This window comes from Rhododendron vialii, chromosome 10a (assembly GCF_030253575.1).
Source record: "Rhododendron vialii isolate Sample 1 chromosome 10a, ASM3025357v1".
Lineage (NCBI taxonomy): Eukaryota > Viridiplantae > Streptophyta > Magnoliopsida > Ericales > Ericaceae > Rhododendron > Rhododendron vialii.
The window spans coordinates 34,114,540-34,136,665 of record NC_080566.1 but is presented as its reverse complement, the minus strand read 5'-3'; the positions used below and the strand labels follow the sequence as shown (position 1 = coordinate 34,136,665).

Below are 22,126 nucleotides of genomic sequence, written 5' to 3'. Positions count from 1 at the left end.
CCAAAATCACAAACGAAAAACGAAAAACATAATTTGTGATGTTCACAATCCTACTTTCAGTCTAATATTGAACTTTTGACATCATCTCTCCAATCAAAGCATACAAACTTAGATCATTTCATGTACTCATGAGGATTCTATGATTTACAATGTGACAGAAATGCACTCACTAACAGGTCCAATAAGGCAGCTCTTAATCCTAAAAAATCCAATACTTGTGTAGCAATCAGTTACCCAAGTGGAAAAATCAGTTCATCTATCATCTAACTATACCTATGACAAACTCCAATATCTTCAATCAATTGCTTTGCTACGTAAGCAAAAGACCTCAATGCTAAAGTATACTAATAATCTACCCATGAGTCCATGACTATGATAAAATCGAATGATTTCAATCGAAAGTTATGCCAATAGATACGAATTCGACTGAATTTCACCATAGGCAAAATAAGGACTAAACTCTTTTCTGTACATTCATCGACGAAATCAAATGAGAGAAAAAGAAAACGGAGATCAGACTTCGTTGCTAAAGTAAGCCTTGCAAGTTCGGAAGGACTTGGCCAGAATGGAATTAGTGGCAGCCCGTAGATTTATAGCTCTTCTTTTCCCAAGGGAAAGAATTCAGACCCTTGTTTTCTTCAATCATCATCACTCACTCCTAATTCAAGTCTTTAAAACTTATTTGGTCTCTCAGCCCCCTCGACTCTGCATCATTCGCATCGGAATCACTTCCCAAAGAGCTCCCAGATTTAGAACCTGCACACAATCCCTCATGATCATGTAACCACTCCACAAAAAAATTCACCAATCATTTCCACAAAGGAAGAAAATAAGGAATTTTAGATGTTACCACTTGATAAGGATGAATCGCTGCATGAACTGCCGATTGCATGACCCTTATTATCATGACCACCACCACCGGCTGCAGCGCCATCATCCTTCTCAATCTCCACTGGTGATAAGCGGGTCATTGGCATCTCATCGCCAATGTCAATATCTTCCTCCCAGCATCAATTTTTTCACTCACATAAACCTCCTATTAACAACATAACAATTATTAGCAAAACTTTCAGTGCCAACCACTAATCACAAATCAAAGCAAAACCTCTGTTTTTAACCACATTGTGCGCATGACAATGTAGTCAACAATTCTAGTGTTTTTAGCATATTGTTTGTGCCTGAAAACACTTGAAAAATATACTTCATGAGCAATACACACAACCCTGTGGTTTGAGAGTTCAATGCATAATGTCATAGAAAATAGAACACACTACAGTTCTGAATGAGAAAGCAGTAGCATTTTACTTCATCACCTTTGAGTTAACAGTAAAATGCATAGGAGATAACAACCAAAATAAGATTACCATGGCTTCCAGTTTCCGGAACATGGAGTAAAAGACTTGGCAATAAAGCACACAATACAAAAAAGGCTTCAAGTAACCAAAGAATTGGCACAGAAGGACCGAAAAATTGCTACGTAACTGATGATACTTAAATCTATGATCAGGAGCTCGCTGCATTTTGATACAAAATATTTGAACAAATTAAAAATCAAAGTAAGCGTCAATACCTTGAAGCCACATAGTGTTCTTAATCCTAACATCACTTCTCATCTGCGTCCCTGGCTCATCTACAAATTACAACAAAACCAAATCAATCAGTTAATTCTTAAAAAAAAACTCGTAAACTAAGAAAAAACAGTTCTGAGCTAAAAATGAAGCCGCATAGGGAAAGTATAAATTCCCATTTAGACTAAGAACATCAGTATGTATTTAAGGAATCCTTGAGACATTTCATCAAACAGGCAGTGAGCTATCAATACACTCCAAATCAGAAAGTAATGCAGTTTGAGAGAGAGAGAGAGAGAGAGAGAGAGAGAGAGAGAGAGGGAGGCAGAACCTGTAGCATGCTGATGTCGTTCTATGACTGAGGGAAACTTTAAGAAAATTGAAATCAGAAGAAACAATTTGGTTACAAATAAAAAGACTGCTACAGGTAACCAATAAATATAGTGTATTCGATTAAAGCTGGTGCATTACTTATGGAAGCTTACATTTTGATTTCTATAATACTACCAAGCTTCCACTTTGTGTACATAAAGTTCAAGAACAATACTCGGAATATTTAGCAACCTCTCCGATACCTAGTGTATTCAAAACCCCAACCTCTCTAATCCCTAGTGTATTCAAAACCCAACCTCTCTAATCCCTAGTGTATTCAAAACCCAACCTCTCCAATCCTTTTCAAACCCTTAAAGCCCACTTCATAAGTCTTCTAAATAACATCCACTGATGAGCAATACACGGATAAAACAGACCCTAAAAACCAAAATAAAGATAGAAAATAAAAAAACAAACCTTGATATGGAAAAGCTGCAGCTTTTCCAAATGGATGACAGAACCATTTCTACATCATGGTGAATAAATTGAACTGGTTGATACTTTACCATACCATCTCTAAACTACTTTAGGTTTTACCATAACTTCCAGTCAAGTAACATCTAGAGTTTGCTCTCTTCTTCTAAAGCATAACATCTAGAGAAATGGGGAACTGGAGAACTAAAGAACAAATGCAAAGAAAGCAACAATTTTGAATCCAGGACTGATTTTGAAATATAAAACACATAAACAAAAAATAGTCATGTGCGATCAATTAGGGAATAATCACCGAGGATGTTCTGATAGCGAGTGGCTCTGATGGTGATCTCAATTCGCATTGGAGTTACCCTGACCTCCGCTAGCTCTCTCGTCAACACGTCGTTCAGCTCAGCAACGAACTGTAAACAAAAAAGAAAAAATAGTAGAACTAAACATTAAGCTAACTTATAAAGGCACCTCATGTTGAAAACAGTAGAACTGAACACTAAGTATCTAAAAATTAGCCTTTTTAAACTGAGCACTAAGGTAGTAGTAGAACTCAACATGGGCAGCTTAAAGCATTTGGTAGTAATAGTCAAGGATGAGCCCAGGAATTGTGAACTACAAACCTATTCATGATGCACAAAAAAGGATAAGCATCAGCCCTTGCTTGCAGCTTGAGTGTTCTGTTCTTCGGTAAAATCCTGATCAAGCTATTATATTTGGTCTCAAAACAACTTTAAAAAATAAATTATATTTGGTCTTATTTTAAAGGATAAAGAAGCAGAGAAAAAAAAAACCACATAGTCAAATCTATGCGCAAATGGAAAGCGATTATGAAAAACAAAATCCATCGATTCACGCATTTTTTCAACACTTGGTGGAAAAGTGGTTACCTTTGGCCTCGGCTGTTCCTGCTACTTGGGTGAGCGTAATGTTCGATCGGTGGTGCTCGGAAAGAGAAGAAATCCCTTGGAGAGAGAAAAATCTTACCTACGACAACATTAATCAAGTATTTAGTGAACAAACCCTAGACTCGTAGTTTTTTTAGTGAAAGATGTGAATCATGCAATACTGAGATTTCAAACCTTTTGAGGTGAAGAAGAACTATATGCCATCGAATCGAACTTTGAGAACCTCGATCGCACCGGTCGACGGTTTTAGTGGTGTCCAATCGGGATCGACAGCAGGTTAAGATCGGTGACTGGTTCGAGAGAGAAAGAGAGGAAGAGCCAGAGTGGAGCGGCTGGGATTTGATTCCCGAGGGCTTGAGGCGGTGTGGTGGGTGTAAGGGAGAGAGAGAGAGTCGGGGATCAAAGAGAGAGAGAGGGAGAGGACAAAAATGATATTGGTACCGACCCCGTCGGTACCGAAATCGTAGGGACGGCCACGCCGGGCCGTCTCCGGTTCATATATACACGAAAAAAGGGTGTTTGGATCAAGCACCTTACACACCTCGGATGCCGTTGATTCTCGCATAGTGGCCCCCTCGTTTTTTTTTTATAGAATTTTTGGACTGTTCGGATCGGGCCGGAGACGGTCCGGCGCGGCCGTCTCTACGATTTCGGTACCGATGGGGTCGGTACCTGTAGCATCACTCGGGAAAGGGAGAGTCGAGAGGGTCTGTGGTGGTGCGGTTGGGGTTTCCTGTGGGGAGACCATTGATGCTAACCCTTGGATGGATCAAGTATTTATGGGGCCTGCCATTGTAGAATGGAGGGTGTAGATTTATGCAGGAGACAAATCTGAGCGTTGATTGTCTTTTGGATTCAAACCCAGTCCTATTTTATTATATAGATGGATTGTTAGTGAAAAATCCTTTTTCGCTATCTAAAAAGCTGAATCAAGCAAAAAAAAAGGAATCGAAAAGCAGTAAACGATGAACAATACCGAACACAAGATATACGTGAAAAACCCCTTAAACGTGTAAAAAGCACGGGAAGAAAATCATGCACTATAACTCATTGTACGGTTACAAACAAACCTATACTTACAACCTAGAATCGCTCTCGGTTAACCAAGGTTGATTGCTGAATCACTCGTTCACCGTACCCAGTGTTTGACTAACGCTGCCTTGAATCGCTCAAGCCTTCCAATAACCTACGTACGGAATCCACCGTCAGTACCCACCGGAATTCCACCGAAAGAATGATTCACTCAATATAATCAAAGTTTGAAAAGAACTCTTGGAGTTAATTTGAAAGTCAGATGATCAACGGATCATATGATTACTCTAAGAGACAAGCCACAATCCCCCTTAGGTATTTTTCTAATTTGGAGCAAGAGAGAGGCGGCACAAATATGTTCGGTCACTTTGAAATCCCAAGTGAGCCGCATATATATTGATGGATGAAATCTGTCAAGTTGCTTGAGTACTGGTTAAAGCTTTTTTGGAGTTGCTCGAGCACTGTTTCTGATATTCATTTTCATAATTCTACGCCCTTGATTTCTTGATCCCATTTCCTTATTGAACTGATATATGCACGAAATTCTCTTGATACAATTCCCTTGATTCCTTCCATTTCCATCTTGCCACACACACGTGATTTCACCATCCCATATTGCCTTGACAATCTTTCCTTTTCCTGATATTGATTTTATTCCATGCCAGTTTTCTAAACAATCTCTGCCACACTTAATTACATACTCCCTCCGTCCCAATTTACTTGTCATTTTTGGAAGTTTGTGCCACTTTTCAATTAATTATATCTTGTAATTTATAATGTTTTAGGTAATTTCGAAAACATTAAATTATAGAACAAATCGAGGTCTATCAAACAAGATCCATATTGGATATAAAATTTATTATCACTTTAAAGATATAACTGGTTTTTTAATACAGTTAGAATATAACTGAGACAAGTAAATTGGGGCGGAGGGAGTAATATGTTTTATTTCCTTCCACTTCCTAAACAAACATTCTAATAAATAAATAAATAAATTACAACTTGATAAATGAGAATAGAATTATATGTTTGTTTTGTTGTGGAATTTGCCAACACAAAAATACCAACGTGGCCTATGGTCCTAACAGTTAGTCATGTGGGTATCACGACCCCATCAAATTTAATGATAACATACCGACAAAACCTTCGATCCATGTTGTCATCACACAGGCTCGATTGGTTTTTGGCTCGTTAGTAAGCAAGTCAAACTCAAAGTTGCTTTTTGTTATTATCCAAATGAGCTAGGTCATTTCATCTTTAGATAGCGAATATCCATCTAGATATCTATACATTTTTTTATGGACTTCTATACACTTTAATCATTCCACATTTAGTTAGCATTTTCCTTATTATAATTGAAGTACATAACATAACTACATATGTATCTCTACAAAAAAAGACCAAGGGGTTGGCCTAGTGGTTGTGTAACTCCCTTACTAAGTAAAATACTTCTAGTTTTCCCTGAATCCAGCTATGAAGTTGACTAGATGCCACATTAAGCGATTTAGCCATTGATTCTGAGGGAAGTGAAGTTGGACAACTTAAAAGACATCCTATCTGTTAGAATATCATATCCTATCCTATCCTATCCTATCATAATGATATGATATCATTGATTGATTTATTATAATCATGTAATTTTTTTCTTTTTCTTTTCTCTCTGTTAGAATATCATATCGTATCGTATTATATCATAATGATACGATATCATTGATTGATTTTATTGTAATAATGTAATTATTTTCTTTTCCTTTCTCTCCATTCCACCTTCTGTATAAATAGGTGGCTTGTTTGTTCTTGTAATATACAATTTATTGAATACAATCTCTATTCTAACATGATATCAGAGCTATGGTTGCTCTAACCTAACCTTCTCAACACCATTGTCCCGCTTCCCCGCTTCAACACTCTAGTCGCAACTATCCCTCACCACTTCTGTCAAACCCAATCAAACTCTTGAACTTCCTAGAAACAAAAAACCAAATCTCCATTGTTTCAATACCGATAGCTTCAACTACATCATTAAACCAAATAAAATAAACCTATTTACCATTTACATCCCATACCCATCCTTGGAAAATAACAACACAGCCACTTATTGCCGCGCCTTCGCCCCGTGCTACCGCGCCGCTCCTTGTCGGTTCTCGCAGATTGGACTGCCTCCTTCCAGTTCGCCACCCTTACCATGCCTTCGCCCGTTGCCAGGAAGTTTATATGCAACCTCCCCCAGGGTATGATCATCCTCCACACAAGGTCTGCAGACTTAACCGTGCTCTCTATGATATCAGACCAGCTCCTCGCGCTTGGTTTGCCAAATTCAGTTCTACCATTCAGACATTCGAATTTTCCTCTAGCCCTTATGATTCGGTGCTCTTTATACGTCATTTTGCACAAGGCACTATTCTACTTCTTTTATATGTGGATGATATGATTATTACTGGTGACGACATAGCTGGTATTTCCGATCTCTAACTTTTACTCAACAAAAGTTTTGAGATGAAAAATTTGGGTTCTCTTTTACTTCTTGGGTCTTGAGATCTCTTCAAACACCACTGGATATTATCTCTCCTAGGTTAAGTATGCGTCTGACCTTCTAGCAAGTGCTGGTCTCACCAATAGTAAGACGGCTTCAATCCCGCTTGAGCCCAATGCTCGCCTCACTCCTTTGGATGGCACACTACTTTCTGATGCCACTCTTTATTGCTAGCTCGTTCTTGTCTATCTTACTGTTACTCGACAAGATATAGACTATGTTGTTCATCTCGTCATTCAGTTTTTGTCTGCCCCTCGGTCTACTCATTATGCTATTGTACTACGCATTCTTCGTTATATCAAGGGCACCATGTTTCATGGACTTCATTATTCTACCAACTCTTCTCTTTAGTTCCATGCTTATTCGGATGCTGATTGGGCCGGTGACTCTATTGATCACCGTTATACAACAGGATTTTGCTTCTTTCTAGGCGATTCTTTTATTTCTTGGCGAAGCAAAAAGCAGACGATTACAGTGCTTTCCAGCACTGAGGCTAAATATCGAGATCTCATTGATACTACCCAAGAACTTCATTGGCTCCGTTGGTTGCTTGCTGATTTAGGTGTTACCCACTTGTCGCCCACAGTCCTACGTTGTGATAATCGCAGTGCTATTCAGATTGCTCATAATGATGTCTTCCATGATCGCACTAAACATATTGAGATTGATTGTTATTTTGTACGTTAGCATGTTGTCAGTGGCATTGTTTGCCTTCTCTCTGTGTCCACTGCCGACATTTTCACCAAGGCACATCCTCCCGAACGTTTTCACGACTTAATTTCTAAACTCAAGTTGGTCTCCACCCTACCTCTTTGAGTTTGAGGGGGACTGTTAGAATATCATATCGTATCATATCATATCCTATCATAATGATGCAATATTATATGATACGATATCATTGATTGATTTATTGTAATCATGTAATTATTCTTTTTTTCTTTTCTCTTCATTCCACCTCTTGTATAAAATAGGTGGCTTGTTTGTTTTTGTAATAATATACAATTTATCGAATACAATCTCCATTCTAACACTATCAAACCAGCAAGCTAACCACAGCTCCAAGACCCGGCCCTTAACCAAGTCACTACCTATGAGTTGCAGGCTCATTCTTCAACAGGCACGCGGTCACGCTACCTTTGACTTTACTTTCACTGACCCAGTGTTCAAGATTTCTCATTTGCCTCTTGAATTGCTAGTCTAGGATCTGCTGCCGGTGAGCCAATTCCCTTTCTCACTTCGGGAGCGCGACTGTCAGGACACCATTCGTGCGTTCAGAAGATCCGCTGGCAAATGTGTTTTCCAGTATATATTCTCGAGTAAGAAAACAGAACTTCGCCTCTCTCTGTTGCTGAACATGGTACACAAACCTACTTTAGATCTTGGTTTTTAGAGTGGGGGTAGAAGTTTTTTACCCGTCTCCCATCTTCTATTTGCTGATGACACGTGATATTTGGGTTCGAGTCTTATCTCTGTCAATTGCAACGCCACTCCTCCTATCCTCTTCTATCGATTAAAAAAAGAAAAAAACTATACAAACAATTTATATCAATATTGTCGGCTGGGACAAGCCTACAAAACAACCAAAATGGATGAGATTAGACAGTAGCGTTACTGGACTGGACCTCAACCTGTAACACAAAGCCGCCCAAATTAAAAATATCCCAACCTCTCTCTCTCTCTCTCTACAATTTGCGGCCATGGCGGTTGCGGCACCATCTCACCTGACCAGAGACCAGTACCTCTACCTAGCCAAGCTCGCCGAGCAAGCAGAGCGCTACGAGGAGATGGTCAAGTACATGGAGCACCTCGTCGTCGCTGCCACCGCCTCCTCCGCCGAGCTCACCGTCGAGGAGCGCAACCTCCTCTCCGTCGCCTACAAGAACGTGATCGGCTCCCTCCGCGCCGCATGGCGGATCGTGTCGTCGATCGAGCAGAAGGAGGAAGGCAGGAAGAACGAGGAGCACGCGGCGCTGGTCAAGGGGTACAGGGCCAAGGTCGAGTCGGAGCTCTCCGCCGTGTGCGGCGGGATCCTGGGGATTCTGGATTCTCACCTGATTCCGTCGGCCGCCGCGAGCGAGTCCAAGGTGTTTTACTTGAAGATGAAGGGGGATTACTTTAGGTACCTGGCGGAGTTCAAGGTTGGGAGTGAGAGGAAACAGGCCGCGGAGGATACTATGCTATCCTACAAGGCTGCTCAGGTATATATCCAGTGCCGGCCCCATATTTAGGTTGTTCAAGCCAACAGTATGCTTTGTTGCTTAATTACTATTAAGCCATACAAAATTTTAAAAAAATATAAATACAAAAAAAAAATAAAAAAATTCAAAGTTTCAAAGGCTTTGTTCAGTTAACCTCTTAGTTTTAGTTTTAATTTTAGTTTAGTTTTCAATCATTACTCTATTTCTTTCTCTAATTATTACCATATTTCTTTAATTTTTACTTTCTCATCTCTCACCAATCATTACCTCTATCTTCAATCGTTACTCTATTTTTTCTATCCACCCACTATCAAAACTAAACTAAACTCTCAGCCAAACAAAACCAAAGCTTCTTTCGCTTGAATAACATTAAAAAATCAACATCGAATGTTACCCCGATTATAGTGTTTTATGATTAGCACGATTCGATTCAAATAAAATACTGTAAATTTTTCTTGCATTTTTGAATCAAATTTGTCAATTCAATCATCATGCTCTACTTATCCAAAAACTCGGGTTTGTTCCTCTAATTTTTTGTTATTCGGCTTTTTGAGCTTTTTAGTTGATAGATGTAACAAGAATATCCTGTCTCGAAAAACGTAAAAAGTTAAAAAAAAACTCCAAATGTCAAAAAATGTTCTGAGTGAAATGGTAATTAGAAGGTAAAAACAAAAACCGTATTAGTAGGTAAAAACAAAAACCGTATTAGTAGGTAAAAACAAAAACTGTGTTAGCTGTATGTTTTCTTTAATCAAAAGAACATATATACATTACTCCACTATTGTATTTGTTAAATGAAAAATTTTTAAAAAATAATTTAGTACTGTATTATTATTTTCCTAATATTGTGGGGTCTGGGGGAGGAAAACAAAAAGAGGTAAAAAAAAAAAAAGCAGAAAAGGAAAGAAGGGGGATGGAGGATTTGAACTTGGCCCGCCTTGATCCTTGATCCGCATGCAGTGGCCGCTCAACCAAGCAATTGGTTTGCAAAAGTTATGGGAAACTTTTTTATATTTATACAAAATTTAAATATTTTTTTTTGGTCGCCCCGGCCCCGGGGGTTGCCAAGCCCGGGGCTTGTTGGGCTTACCCAAGGACCGGCCCTGTATATATCTATTGTTTATATTATCTGTGATAACTAGTCTAAGTGGCTGGGCCCGCTCACGCTTACCTCGACTAATCTAGGATTAATTACTGTTCAGTTGCGGGTCCAATTAAAGCCGGAGCAAAAGCCCCCGTGCGCTGCCCATAGGAGTTGGTTGCATCTATAGTTTATATTTCCTATATATTGCAGACTAGTGTTGTGTTTAACTTGTTTGTTTTGGGGTTTTTTTATGGGGTAGTTTGATTTGGGGGCTGTTGGCACTGTTTTTTTTTTTTTTTTTTGTAAAATGTCTCGAAAAGTTTGCCAAAAAATAAGTTCGAAGGCGTCTTTTTCTCCTCTTTATGTGGATTTTTTCAGGGTTCATATTAGTACTATTCTGAAAAGTCTATTCCTTTACTCTTTCAACTCGATTCGTTTCGTTGAGACTTGGAGATGAATAATAGATTATGGAAATGTTGGCAGAAAATTAAAACAAAAAATCTGTAATTATCAATAATACCCACTATATTTAGGCCAAACACGCTCTAAGTGTTTCGTTGTTGGAGCAATTTCCTGTGAATTCGTAATGTATTAACTTACCCACAAAAAAAGAACTAGTAGGAGTTTAAATTTTGGAAAATTGGCTTCATAGGATATCATTGGACAGTTACACTAACCAATAAAACTCATTTAGTAGTTTGAGAATGCGAAAACCAATTTATTTTGGAATTGCAAAGGATATTTTCTCATAAAGATGTGGTTTTTCAAACTTCTAAGCTAGTGTAAAGCACGTGTTGGAATTTTGTTTGATGATACCACATCCCACTTGTTAGCAAGATAGACATTCAGGATGTACATCAATGTGAGTCTTGCTTAGATATGTGATTGGTGGAGTCATGGATGAGATTTTATGTTATACAAGTATCTTCCATTCCTTAGTCCAATGTTCACGTGTTTTTCTGGCTTGATTTAGCCCTCAAATTGCACCTTGTTATTCACACATGAGATATTATTTCTTTGGTCGACAAAGCTTTTATTGCTGTGTTATACCTAAGAACTGCTATTGACAGTTGCTTTAATGGGTTTACTGGTGTGAAGGACATTGCACTTGCTGATCTTGCTCCAACGCACCCTATAAGGTTGGGTCTGGCGCTCAACTTCTCAGTGTTCTACTATGAGATTCTAAATGCATCAGAGAAAGCTTGTAGCATGGCTAAACAGGTCAGCTGTGGTTAGAAGTGCTGGACTAGCCTCTTTATTTCTTCTTAGTGGCAAAAATATGCATATGAATTGGTAACTATGAAGCACAAATACTGACAGTGGTAGATCCAGTAATGCATTACAGGAGTGGCACTTTTTAGTTAGTAAGCTTGAAAATATTTTGTTGTGGCAAGCATAATATTATTTCAACTTTCAAGTCCAAGTTTTGTAGGCTTTAGATGGGTTTCTTACTAAATTGGAAAACACTTATTTCACATACAATGAATGCAAAAATTTGAAGATATAAAAATCATATGATGAAACGTGTAGCAATTAAATTAAGAATCAAAATTTTGAATCTTAAAAACACAATATAGTCAATAGGTTTTGTATAAAATTGAGCAATCAGACAATTGACCATAGATCAATCAAGACCCAAAGATTACTTTTTGAGAAAAGTTAAACACATCGATTAGGGGGTTGCTTTTTGTTCCACTTTTTGAGACTTGTAAGACTGATAGATTTGGTAGTTCCTAAATAGTAATGGGGTAATAGTGCAATTCTTCAGGGGTTAGATGATATATAGTACTATAGATTGCTAGGGGTATAAGCGAGACTGTTGCGACCCGAATTTTCCAGTGCAATGTTCCTCGTAGGAAACGGCTGGAGAAAGGCCTTGACTGGATGCGACAGGTGTAAAAATGAGTTTGACAGTTGTGACTCTTTGAAAATTTGAAGTCACCACTTAATAAGGAGTTTGAGTGTGTTGAGTCACCTCATATAGAAATTTCCGAAGAAGATATCTCTTAGAAAATTATTTGCTTGATGAGTTTATGGTCTGCAAAATCAAAGATAGGGTATAGGGTTTACTTTTACGAGTCTGGAAGGTGTTAAGCACCCCACATTGCCCTTTCGGTACTTATTTTTCAGAATAAACCCTTTTCAAAATTATCCCTGGCCGGGGAAATAAAAGACTGAATGGAGGATATGCATACAATAGGGGCGAAACTGATGGTGTAAAAAGGTAAGATGGCAAAGCCTACTTATGCCGTGTATACCTTTGATTCAACTAAAAATGCCAAAATTGATTTATGGTGAACTTTCTAGGAAATATGAAACATGGAGTAGCATAACTTTGCACTTCATATTTTCAATTTTGATGACCGAATACTAAATTCTACGGCATCAGAATTTCAAGTTCAAGGTAACCAATTTCAGATTGCAGGTTGCAATAATTTGGTGAAAACGTAGCCCGCATTCTAACGATAAAGTTGACATCCATGCTATGTTTTTGTTCTCATTGCCGTTTACTAGATTCAACGACATTGAGAATTTCTAAATTATTACTCCCTCCGTCCCAAAAAGTTGGTCCCTTTCGGGGTCCAACTTTTTAAGGGAACACAATCTTAAAATGTCATGGTTACTTTTTAAACTCTAATTCATTTTCTCTCTACTTTCGTATTTGAATATGAAAATGAGAATGAAGAGCAAAAAAGGAAATTACTTAATTTTTTCTCATTGGCTAGTAAAAATGGACAAGAATTTTGGGACATCCCAGAAAGGAAAGATAGACCAACAGTACTACTTAGAAGTCAAAACCAATTTGCATTGAATCATTTGAGTAAATGAGAGATGCGCGTTGGCACTGCCTGAATGACACATCCCATTTTTTATACCGACAACTATCTACCTACTTTAACTGTTCCAGTATCCTCAATTCAATGCAAATAGATTTTTGGACTGGTTTGATCATGATAATTATTCTTGAAGATGTGACATGCAGAATAGCGAAGTTACTCACAAACGTGTCACATTTTCATTCCGCTACAGGCTACTTATGCACCAGCGTTGGGAATTTCCTAATTATCGTGATTTGGGGAAAGGGGGAATAAGGAAATGTAAATACTCCTTCTGTCCTTAAAATTTGGTCCATCTTTCATTTTTGGGATGTCCCAAAATTCTTGTCCATTTTGATTAGTCAATGAGAATAAGGTGAGTTATTTTCTTTTTTGCCTTCATTCCCATGTTCAAATTCAAACACAAAAGTGGTGGGAGAATGAATTGGAGTTTAACAAGTTATCCTTACATTTTCAAAAGAGGGCACTTTTGAAAATCCATTTTTTTGGAGGGGTAATGATTGTGTTCCCTTACAAATTGGATTCCCCAAAAGGGACCAATTTTTTGGAGTATGGAGTATGTCCCTGGCACTTGTAGGCTCAACCTTCCGATTGCTGATGACATTGGACTAGTTTCCCGAACATAAATTCAAGTTCGAATGGAGATCGAAGAATAGGTGGGTGCTGATGCGACCATACTATGTTTCAAATCACCAATGTCAAAGAACGAGCATCTAAACTTCTTATCCGGCGTCCCTGACTCCAGGCAATGTCTAAGTTCTAGTGTCCCTGTGATGTGGGACGGGTATAGCTGTATAGGACGCTTAGCATATTGCCTCTTACAATAATAATTGTGGTGATTTTTGGTGAGGAAATAAGAATAATACTTGGGAAGTTCGCAAAGAAGAAGAAGAAAAGAAAGAATGAGAGAAGAAGAGGGAGAGAGTGCTTCACCCTCGCAAAGGTTAGGTGATTTCAGCAAGGACCGCAGCCCCCCTGATACGATGACCGCAACCTCGATATTCAAATTCAATAGTCAACTACATTCATAAAATGCAAGATCATATCACAATTTATAATCTATGGAAAAGACTTTTCTTATTCCTAGAAGTCTAAATGAACCTAATCCATGAGTACGTCAAATAAGATATGTGAATGAACTTAGATATAAATGCATACATTGAATAAATGTATATATTGAATCTACTAACAATTAGATGCGATGAACTAAAAATGTGTTGAACGCATACATTGAACCTTCCAACATGTGTTCAATGTATCTAAATGCATATTCATGCAACTACTAGATTCATGATACCCTTGAATGACTGAACTTGAACTACCAATGATGTCCTTGATTAAGATCTCTGCAATTACCAAAATACCCTTATCTAGTAAGTAGTTTTTTGTTGACCTCATCCCCTTCTTAGTGAATTTGCAGAAAATATGGATGCTTTTCATTGAATAAAAGGATATTCACATTTTAAATAAATGAAAAGGACAAGATTGAAATGAATAAGATAGCAATTGGATAAAAAAACAAATGCTCCGATGCTTGTATTACCTTGAATTTGGAATTACAATGAAACGAAAGACAATGCTTAGCTAGGTGAAACCATAATTCGAGATAGCGGCATTTTCACTATTGAAAGTTATGCTAACACTGTTGCACCCAAAAATATTTCTGGAATAAAACCTTGGAGAAAATCTGCGCTGATATCAGACTAACAAACAATCCCTCCCTTTTTTCCTCTACACAAAGGCGATGTATAGGAAAGTTTCAAGGGACAAGACTTTGGGGGCATCATTGTGTGTGAATCAGACCTTATGTGACGATTACCCTTGGGGAGTTGAATAACTTATTGGGACTCCAAATGGAATCTAACGCATCCCATCCAAATGTGACATGACTTCTGTGTATTCGGAAGGATCAAACAGTTGGTATTTTATTTTCCACACAAACTAGTTTCCAGAAAATCCACCGGCCGGGCACAGGCTTTTGTTTGCATTCTAAATGGAGAAAAGACTTCAAAAAAGGTCATTCTAAGAAGAAAAATTTGATGCATAGTTTCTCACTGATTATTTGCAGGCTTTTGAGGAAGCCATTGCTGAGCTCGACACTTTGGGTGAGGAGTCTTACAAGGACAGCACTCTTATCATGCAGCTACTCAGGGACAATCTCACTCTTTGGACTTCTGATATGCAGGTTAGTTTATATCATGATTAGGAGTGATTTGTTCATTTTAGAAAGGACTTCTGGGCTATATTTGGATTTCTGTATTTTTTACTTGTATGGGAAAAGATGAAAGTTAAGTAGAATTCGCAAATTTTCTGATGTATTTCTTGGTTGAATTAAGAGAATGAGAAGAAAATAATGGGAGTGTATACGCATCAGAGAAATCCATTTTTGTTTGTTCCCTAAAAAAATTAATTTGTAAGAGCATCTCCAGTCAGGCTGGTATATTGGCTCTCTATTTTAATTCTGATTCTTCAAATTTGAGAACACATCTACAAAATAGAGAACCATCTCTATATTAACGATTCACCTTTTTGCAATTCAGAGTTCCCACCTTACCTTTTTTGTTATTTTAATTTTAGTACTAACATATCACTTGTACTTTTTCTTTAATTTTTGTAAATTATGTTTAAAAAGGTGAACAACATATCACTTGTACTAACATATAACCTTACCTCTTTTTTTCTAATTTTTATTTTGACCCAATCGTTACGATTTGCGGTTCGGTATAGGGTCATTTTGATTCTTGATTCAATTCACGATTTGACAACCTCGTGTATTACCTACATATTATTTTCAATTTTGTAAACTATGCATACATACACGTTATTTATCCAAATTTCTTGAAGCTGATACCATCAGAATGGTACTCGATGAATCTAATGTTGAGTTTATTTTTAGAAAAAATAGATAGGAACAATTTTTTTGGTGGGATTTTGGAGGAAAACATTAGGGACGAAAAATAATATACTTTTAGTCTCTATAATAAAGACTTAGGTTTGAGTTGCTCTTAAGAAACTCCATTTATCATTCCTTTTTGTACTCTCTTGACCAATTCTAAAGGATCTCTACTTTTAATTCGTTCATTTGTCAGGGCAGAAGCTATATTTGCGTATTGTTAATTTTGAGGAGCAGTTTTACTTATTTATTTTAGTTTCACAGTGAGAAAATGGAATAGAGGAAAAGCTTACAGCCCGAAAATTGTCTCGGGAAGTTCTAAATAGTTCATTTTCTTTGCTCATTTATCATTTTTGCCTGATGGAGTTTCATTCCATTACAAATGTCGAATTTTGGGGACAGGGAACTTTTTCATTGTAATTTTCCCCAACAAACGACCCATTCCTTCTTTTTAATATTTACTTGCTATAGCATGGACAACATACCACGAGTCTATCTCTGGAAACATGCTTTTGAAACTCTCTAATAGAACTCATGGCTCTTAAGAAGCACAACTCCAGCATCTATACGGAAGTTTTAACTTTTTCAATTGGTTAAAACTTGAAATATCTAGTTGTATGCTTGTACCATGAGCAAGTGGATTGCAATGTCCTCTTCTTGAAAGCGTCAGAACAATAGTGGCATTCCAACAATATTATTGAGCATTCATATGCATTTAAAAATACCATATCCAATGCTTTTTTTGTTAGCTTTTATCGAAAGAGTATGTTTAAGGCCTTTTTAGTTTGTCGTTGTGACAACTTTCAAATTTATTTGCTAATCATGGTTCAAAGTATTTGATTTTTCTCGAAGTCTAATTTATGTGAAGGCAACCTAACGACTCAGTTGGGGTTTGTGCAGGAGCAAATAGACGAGGCTTGAGAATATGGGCTGGTCTACTCCTCAAGGGAGGTGGGCTTCACTGCCTTAATTTGGGTGTAATTTGCATATATAACTGCACATGTTTTCATTTTTCATAGCATGTACTGTGATGCTTTGCTTATTGTAATTTATGGTTTTCGAATCCGATGCTTTCAGTTTTATGTATTTCGTTAGCGTTGTAAAGTAAATTAAGAAGTTGAAAAGGTGAATCCCTGCGGTCTGAGCAGGATTAATTTCTCAGCACCAAAGTTTGAAATGAAATTCCGCAAGGCATGTAAAGTAAATTGTGATTGCTTATTCTCGATTCAAATACAGTTTTTCTTTCTTTCATACAGTTTTGTATCGTAAATGAAATGATTGGTAGAAACGGCGGGTATGTACAACGTTAATCAAAAGGAGTTGGAACTGGCAGTTCTCCATTTCTGATTCACAAATGGTGTTAAGTGGGAGAATATGAGGGGCTTCTTTAGGAGAATTTTGATTCTCATATGGGTTTTCTAATTATGGGAATTGGTACTATAACTGATACAGGACTCAACGGAGCCATTTTACAAATAATCTCTCATTGCTTGATACAGGACTCAACGGAGCCATTTTACAAATAATCTCTCATTGCTTTATTGGTGCTGCACTTTTTTTCTTGGCAGGATCGAGTTATGGTAGAATTTGTCTTGCTTGTCTCGACAAAATAGGCAGAATAGCTATCTCAATGCCAAAAATGTTCACGGGTGACATCATCCTTATACTCTCATGTCTTCCAAATGGTTAAGTAGGGGAACACTTTGCATGGAAAAACCTAAAGCTGAGAACTTGCAATTTTTCGTTTAGGGGGGTCAACGAGTCAGCTCACTCTCAACAGTGCAAACCCTTAGAAGAGTTAAGTGTGTTGGTGTGCAAAATGCATCTACCTGCGATCACTCTATGACAACTTGGCGGGTAGGATGTCAAATGTCCTAATGGTCAAAAAGCAATCCTCTCCTAACACTTATTGGGTGGAGATGGTGGAACTCGGCTCGATAATTGGAATCGGAGTCATTTTGCCATGGTTTTAAGTCGTGATAGCTAATACTAATGGAGCAATGTTGGTATATGTAGTTCCACTCAATGTGGTTGCTCTAGGCGGGTGTGATGTCGGGTATCATAAAAATGATAGGGAAAATTCTGGTTTGGGGAGTGATTCGGAGCTTAGCTATACTGCTGTAAAAAGAGTTGATTTGAGCAAGTGAGTTGTTCAAATTTGTTTTGTAAGTTTATTAAATTTTGTTCTAGCTCGAATTTTCCTTATAAATTGAGCCGATTTAAAATGTGCTTAAGCAAAGGTAATCACGAGGTGAAGTTGCGGTATCTAGGTCTTTTGAAAGTGTTAAGCTGATCAGGTCGAATAGGGGGTTGTACAAATTTGGTTGAAAGATTTTTATTTGAACGGCGAATTTGGTTGAGAGATTTGACAATTTAAATAGTACTTCATTAAAGTGGTCGAAGGTGGTTTTCAAGTGACAAATCGATTCTTGAATGAAAATCTACCGACTTGTACATGAAATCAAAGTCAATTTTCATTTAACATCTGGAGTAGCTATAAAGTGACAAGAAAGTGGTCCATTGAAACTCACATGTAGAAAGACCTCCTTGATTTTCTCCCACGTGATTTTTCATTTGAAATTAGTACTATGGACACTAGGACTACACTAAAAATCTGGTGAATCGCAAAACCAGACCGAGCCAAAACGAATTGAATCGTATGTTTTGGTCCTGTTTAATGGTCCAAACATGGATTCAAAATTAGAAAACCGTGAGATATGGTTCGGTTCACGGATTTTCATTTTGGAATGTGAATTAATTGAATCAGACCATCAGATTACATATAACGGAGTAGAGTTTGAAGCTTTGTCTATCCAAATGGCTCCAACAAAAAACCTACAATCTTCAATCCCAAACAGATCATAAAACTCCAAATCATCTAAACCAACAGCTCAAGTTGTATTAAACAACAATTCTGTTTTCTTACCTAGTAGTTAAAAAGAAAAAGAATATGCAGCGGAGAATTAATATTGGCTGCAAAGAATTACTTATGGCCGCGAAGAATTACTCTTGGCTGCAATGAATTACTCTTGGCCAGAAAGAATTACACTTGTCCACGAAAAATTACTCTTGGCCGCTAAGAATTACTTTTGGCCGTGAAAAATAACTTCTGGCCTCGATGAATTACTCTTGGCCCCAAATAATTATACCTGACTGTGAAAAATTACTTTTGGCTGCAAAGAATTACTCCTGGCCGCAAAAAATTACATTTGGCCGCAAAAAATTACTCTTAGAAGCAAAGAATTATACTTGGCCACAAAGAATGACTTATGGACTTGCAATTCTTAGCGGCCAAGAATAATTATTTGTGGCCAATAGTAATTCTTCACGGCCAGGAGTAATTCTTCGTGAACTTCTAATCTTAGCTATTGGCTTCAATGGTTGAGATGGAGTGTCTTTTTTTATTTCCCCATGACGCTTTCCTATATATATATTCTTCAAATTAGCACAGAATCTGGAAAGTTTTGGTATTCTTCTCTTTTTTTCTTTTTTTTTTTTGAAAAATCACAAAGACATTAATGTACAGTTGTTAGGAGTAAATAAACCCACACGGCAATTGTGTAATATGTGCAAAAAGTATGAGTACTTTACTGAAAGGAGGAGAATGAGTTTAAACCATTGAATCAAAGTAATTATCTATTACAACAACTTGTCTTTTGTTAAGTATGGATGAGCCCTACACCCTTATTAAGTTGAATAAGAAAATTAACTCAAATATGGAAACACAGGCACATGTATATTTTCGTTGGCTTTCAACTTTCAACCTGTTGAAGGCAAAGATGAAACTATGACTTGAATCAAGATGCAACAAAATCAATACACTTGTTGCCACCAACATATTGCAATGAATCAAATAACCAAAAATATAATTAATCAATTTTTTTTCCTCAATCGCTCAACCAACAAACAATTAGCAATCTGAACACATTTCAAAAAATGATAGGGCCCACATATATATATATAAAGAGAGAGAGAGAGAGAGAGAGAGAGAGAGAGAGAGAGAGAGAGAGAGAGAGAGAGAGAGAGAGAGAGAGAGAGAGAGAGAGAGAGAGAGCGCGTGCGCGCGCTAAACGTGTGTGTGAGAGAGATAGCAGTGTTGGATTCAAAATTAAAATCCGCTTTAGAATTAATGTGTGAGGGAGAGAGAGACCGCCCTAGATCACAGTAATCAATTTTTGACTGATAACTGTTAGGAAACTAGGGAAAATTCGAAAATAAGAAATTACAATAAAATTAGGAAACATCAATTTTAGTTATCTTTCATCATTCTTCCAAATATTCATTCTTTCCAAATATATTTCTGGTCTTACTATTCGTAAATCTCAGCCATAGAAAAAATATGTACAAATCCGAGAGTTCAAATTATGGAAATTCAAAAACCGCTGCTCCATATTATATAGATAATTTTACCTATACTTGTAAATTATTAAGTTATAATTCGGTAGCTGCACTTAGGAATATGGAATGTAATGCTTTGTTGTTGGAATCTGGAGTTAGGAATTTGGTTGTATTGTTTTTTGTTTTGTTTTTGGCTTTTTGGCTGCTGTTTGCTGCAATGAAGAAGGAATGAGTTTGTTGCACTATTAAGAATGTGGAATTTATATGTAACCGAACTTTGACTCATGGATTGATTCGGAACTGGACCATAAGATTTTTGGTCCAGACACGAATCGTAGTTTCTTAGAACCATGATTCGCAATTCGGCCCTTGGGTTTTTAAGAATTCTAATCGATCCGAATCGTGCGCAGCCCTCTAACGGACACAGATGAAATGCATAGATCCGGATTCACGGCTGTAGGTGAAGAAGATCAAATTGCTGAGCGAAGAAAGCGATTGATGGCTTGATGGAACTACTCACCAGTCCCATGTGTAGATGTACTCTACGTTTACTCTGTAGACGAAAGTGAGTAATTAATTTTCATCCAGTATCGATAGTAAGTAATGTTCTTCCATTAATTATTTGGGTGAATAAAAAAGTACAGTACTCCTAAACTAGGAAACTCTTATTCGTTTATCATGATGTAACAACTATTACGCGAGCCACTATCGCATCGCCAAAAACCATCAAGTCGTGGGTCGATGGAATGTTGGCAGGCGTTAGCTATCATCATAATATTTTTTTTATAGTGCCATTAGTGATGCATATTCCTGACTACGCCACTACGTGATAAACTTAATATTAGTATGGATTACGTATTACATAAACAGGATACGAAATGAACTCCAATGCATGAACTGAACCAAATAATGTGTTTCACACAATCTCCATAAAACAAATTCGCTGCCTACCGAAGGATGTTGAAGTGCATTGGTGTCTATTTTTCCAGGATAATTCGGCTAAAACCACAACTCACGGAATGCCACTCTGGGTGCCCTTGCCAAACTGAACTCCGTCCGCCTCCCTCTCTCACACAAGAACAATATTGGTACGTAGCTATGAGGAATTCGCGGAAGTGGTGAAGACAAACAGGAGTACTGTCGATATATATGACCAGAAGAAGAGTACCTTTGATATGCTGCCAGAATTAATACAGTAGAAACTGCAGGAATGAATAGCAGGATTGTAATTTCCGACGTACCAAAAAAAAAAAAAAAAGCAGGATTGTATATTCTGCCATTAATCTCAATCCTTTCAGTAAAACTCAACAAAATCGTACTAGTATTGCTTATGGATTTGGTACTAAAGGTTGGATTTAAGTCAATTTGCTAGAGATATATGTAACATAATTGAAGCGACAAAAAGATTTGGGAAAAAAATTGAAATAGTCCCTGTAGTTAAGTATTTGTGTCAATTTGGTCCATGTAGTTGTAATTGGCTCGATTTACACTCTGTACTTTTCATTTTGTTTCAATTTGGTTCAATTACTAACTTCCGTTAGTCCGCCGTTAGTCCTTTAAACAACAAAATCATATGGCCCTCTTTTTTGGGGTTAAAATAGACTCGTTCGGCTAAATAAGCTAACTGGCTTATTTTTTTTATCCTTATTGAATTTTTTTTCGTATTTGTTAGTTTTTCGTCAATTTTTTTTAGGGTTATTGCATCGTCATGATAAGAGAAATCTAAAAAGTAAAAAAACTATGATCGAAATCCATTTTTTTGAATAAAGACCAAAAAATTGGCTTATTGACTTATTTTTGTCTTTATTCAAAAAAATTAGGTTTCGATCATAATTTTTTACTTTTTAGATTCCTCTCATTATGACGATGCAATAATTTCCAAAAAAAATGACGAAAAGCTAATAAATACGAAAAAAATTTGAATAAGGACAATAGATGAA

The 22,126-nt window shown here is 37.2% G+C and overlaps 1 protein-coding gene across 1 annotated transcript; it reads left to right on the top strand.

Moving 5' to 3' along the window:
- The first annotated feature begins 8,334 nt into the window (after window positions 1-8,334).
- Window positions 8,335-17,099, top strand: LOC131302392 (14-3-3-like protein D). Its single transcript, XM_058328983.1, has 4 exons — window positions 8,335-9,034; window positions 11,217-11,339; window positions 15,024-15,140; window positions 16,749-17,099. Exons 1-4 carry the CDS (start codon window positions 8,534-8,536, stop codon window positions 16,767-16,769), a joined length of 762 nt encoding a protein of 253 aa, XP_058184966.1. The 5' UTR covers window positions 8,335-8,533; the 3' UTR covers window positions 16,770-17,099.
- Window positions 17,100-22,126: the final 5,027 nt, after the last annotated feature.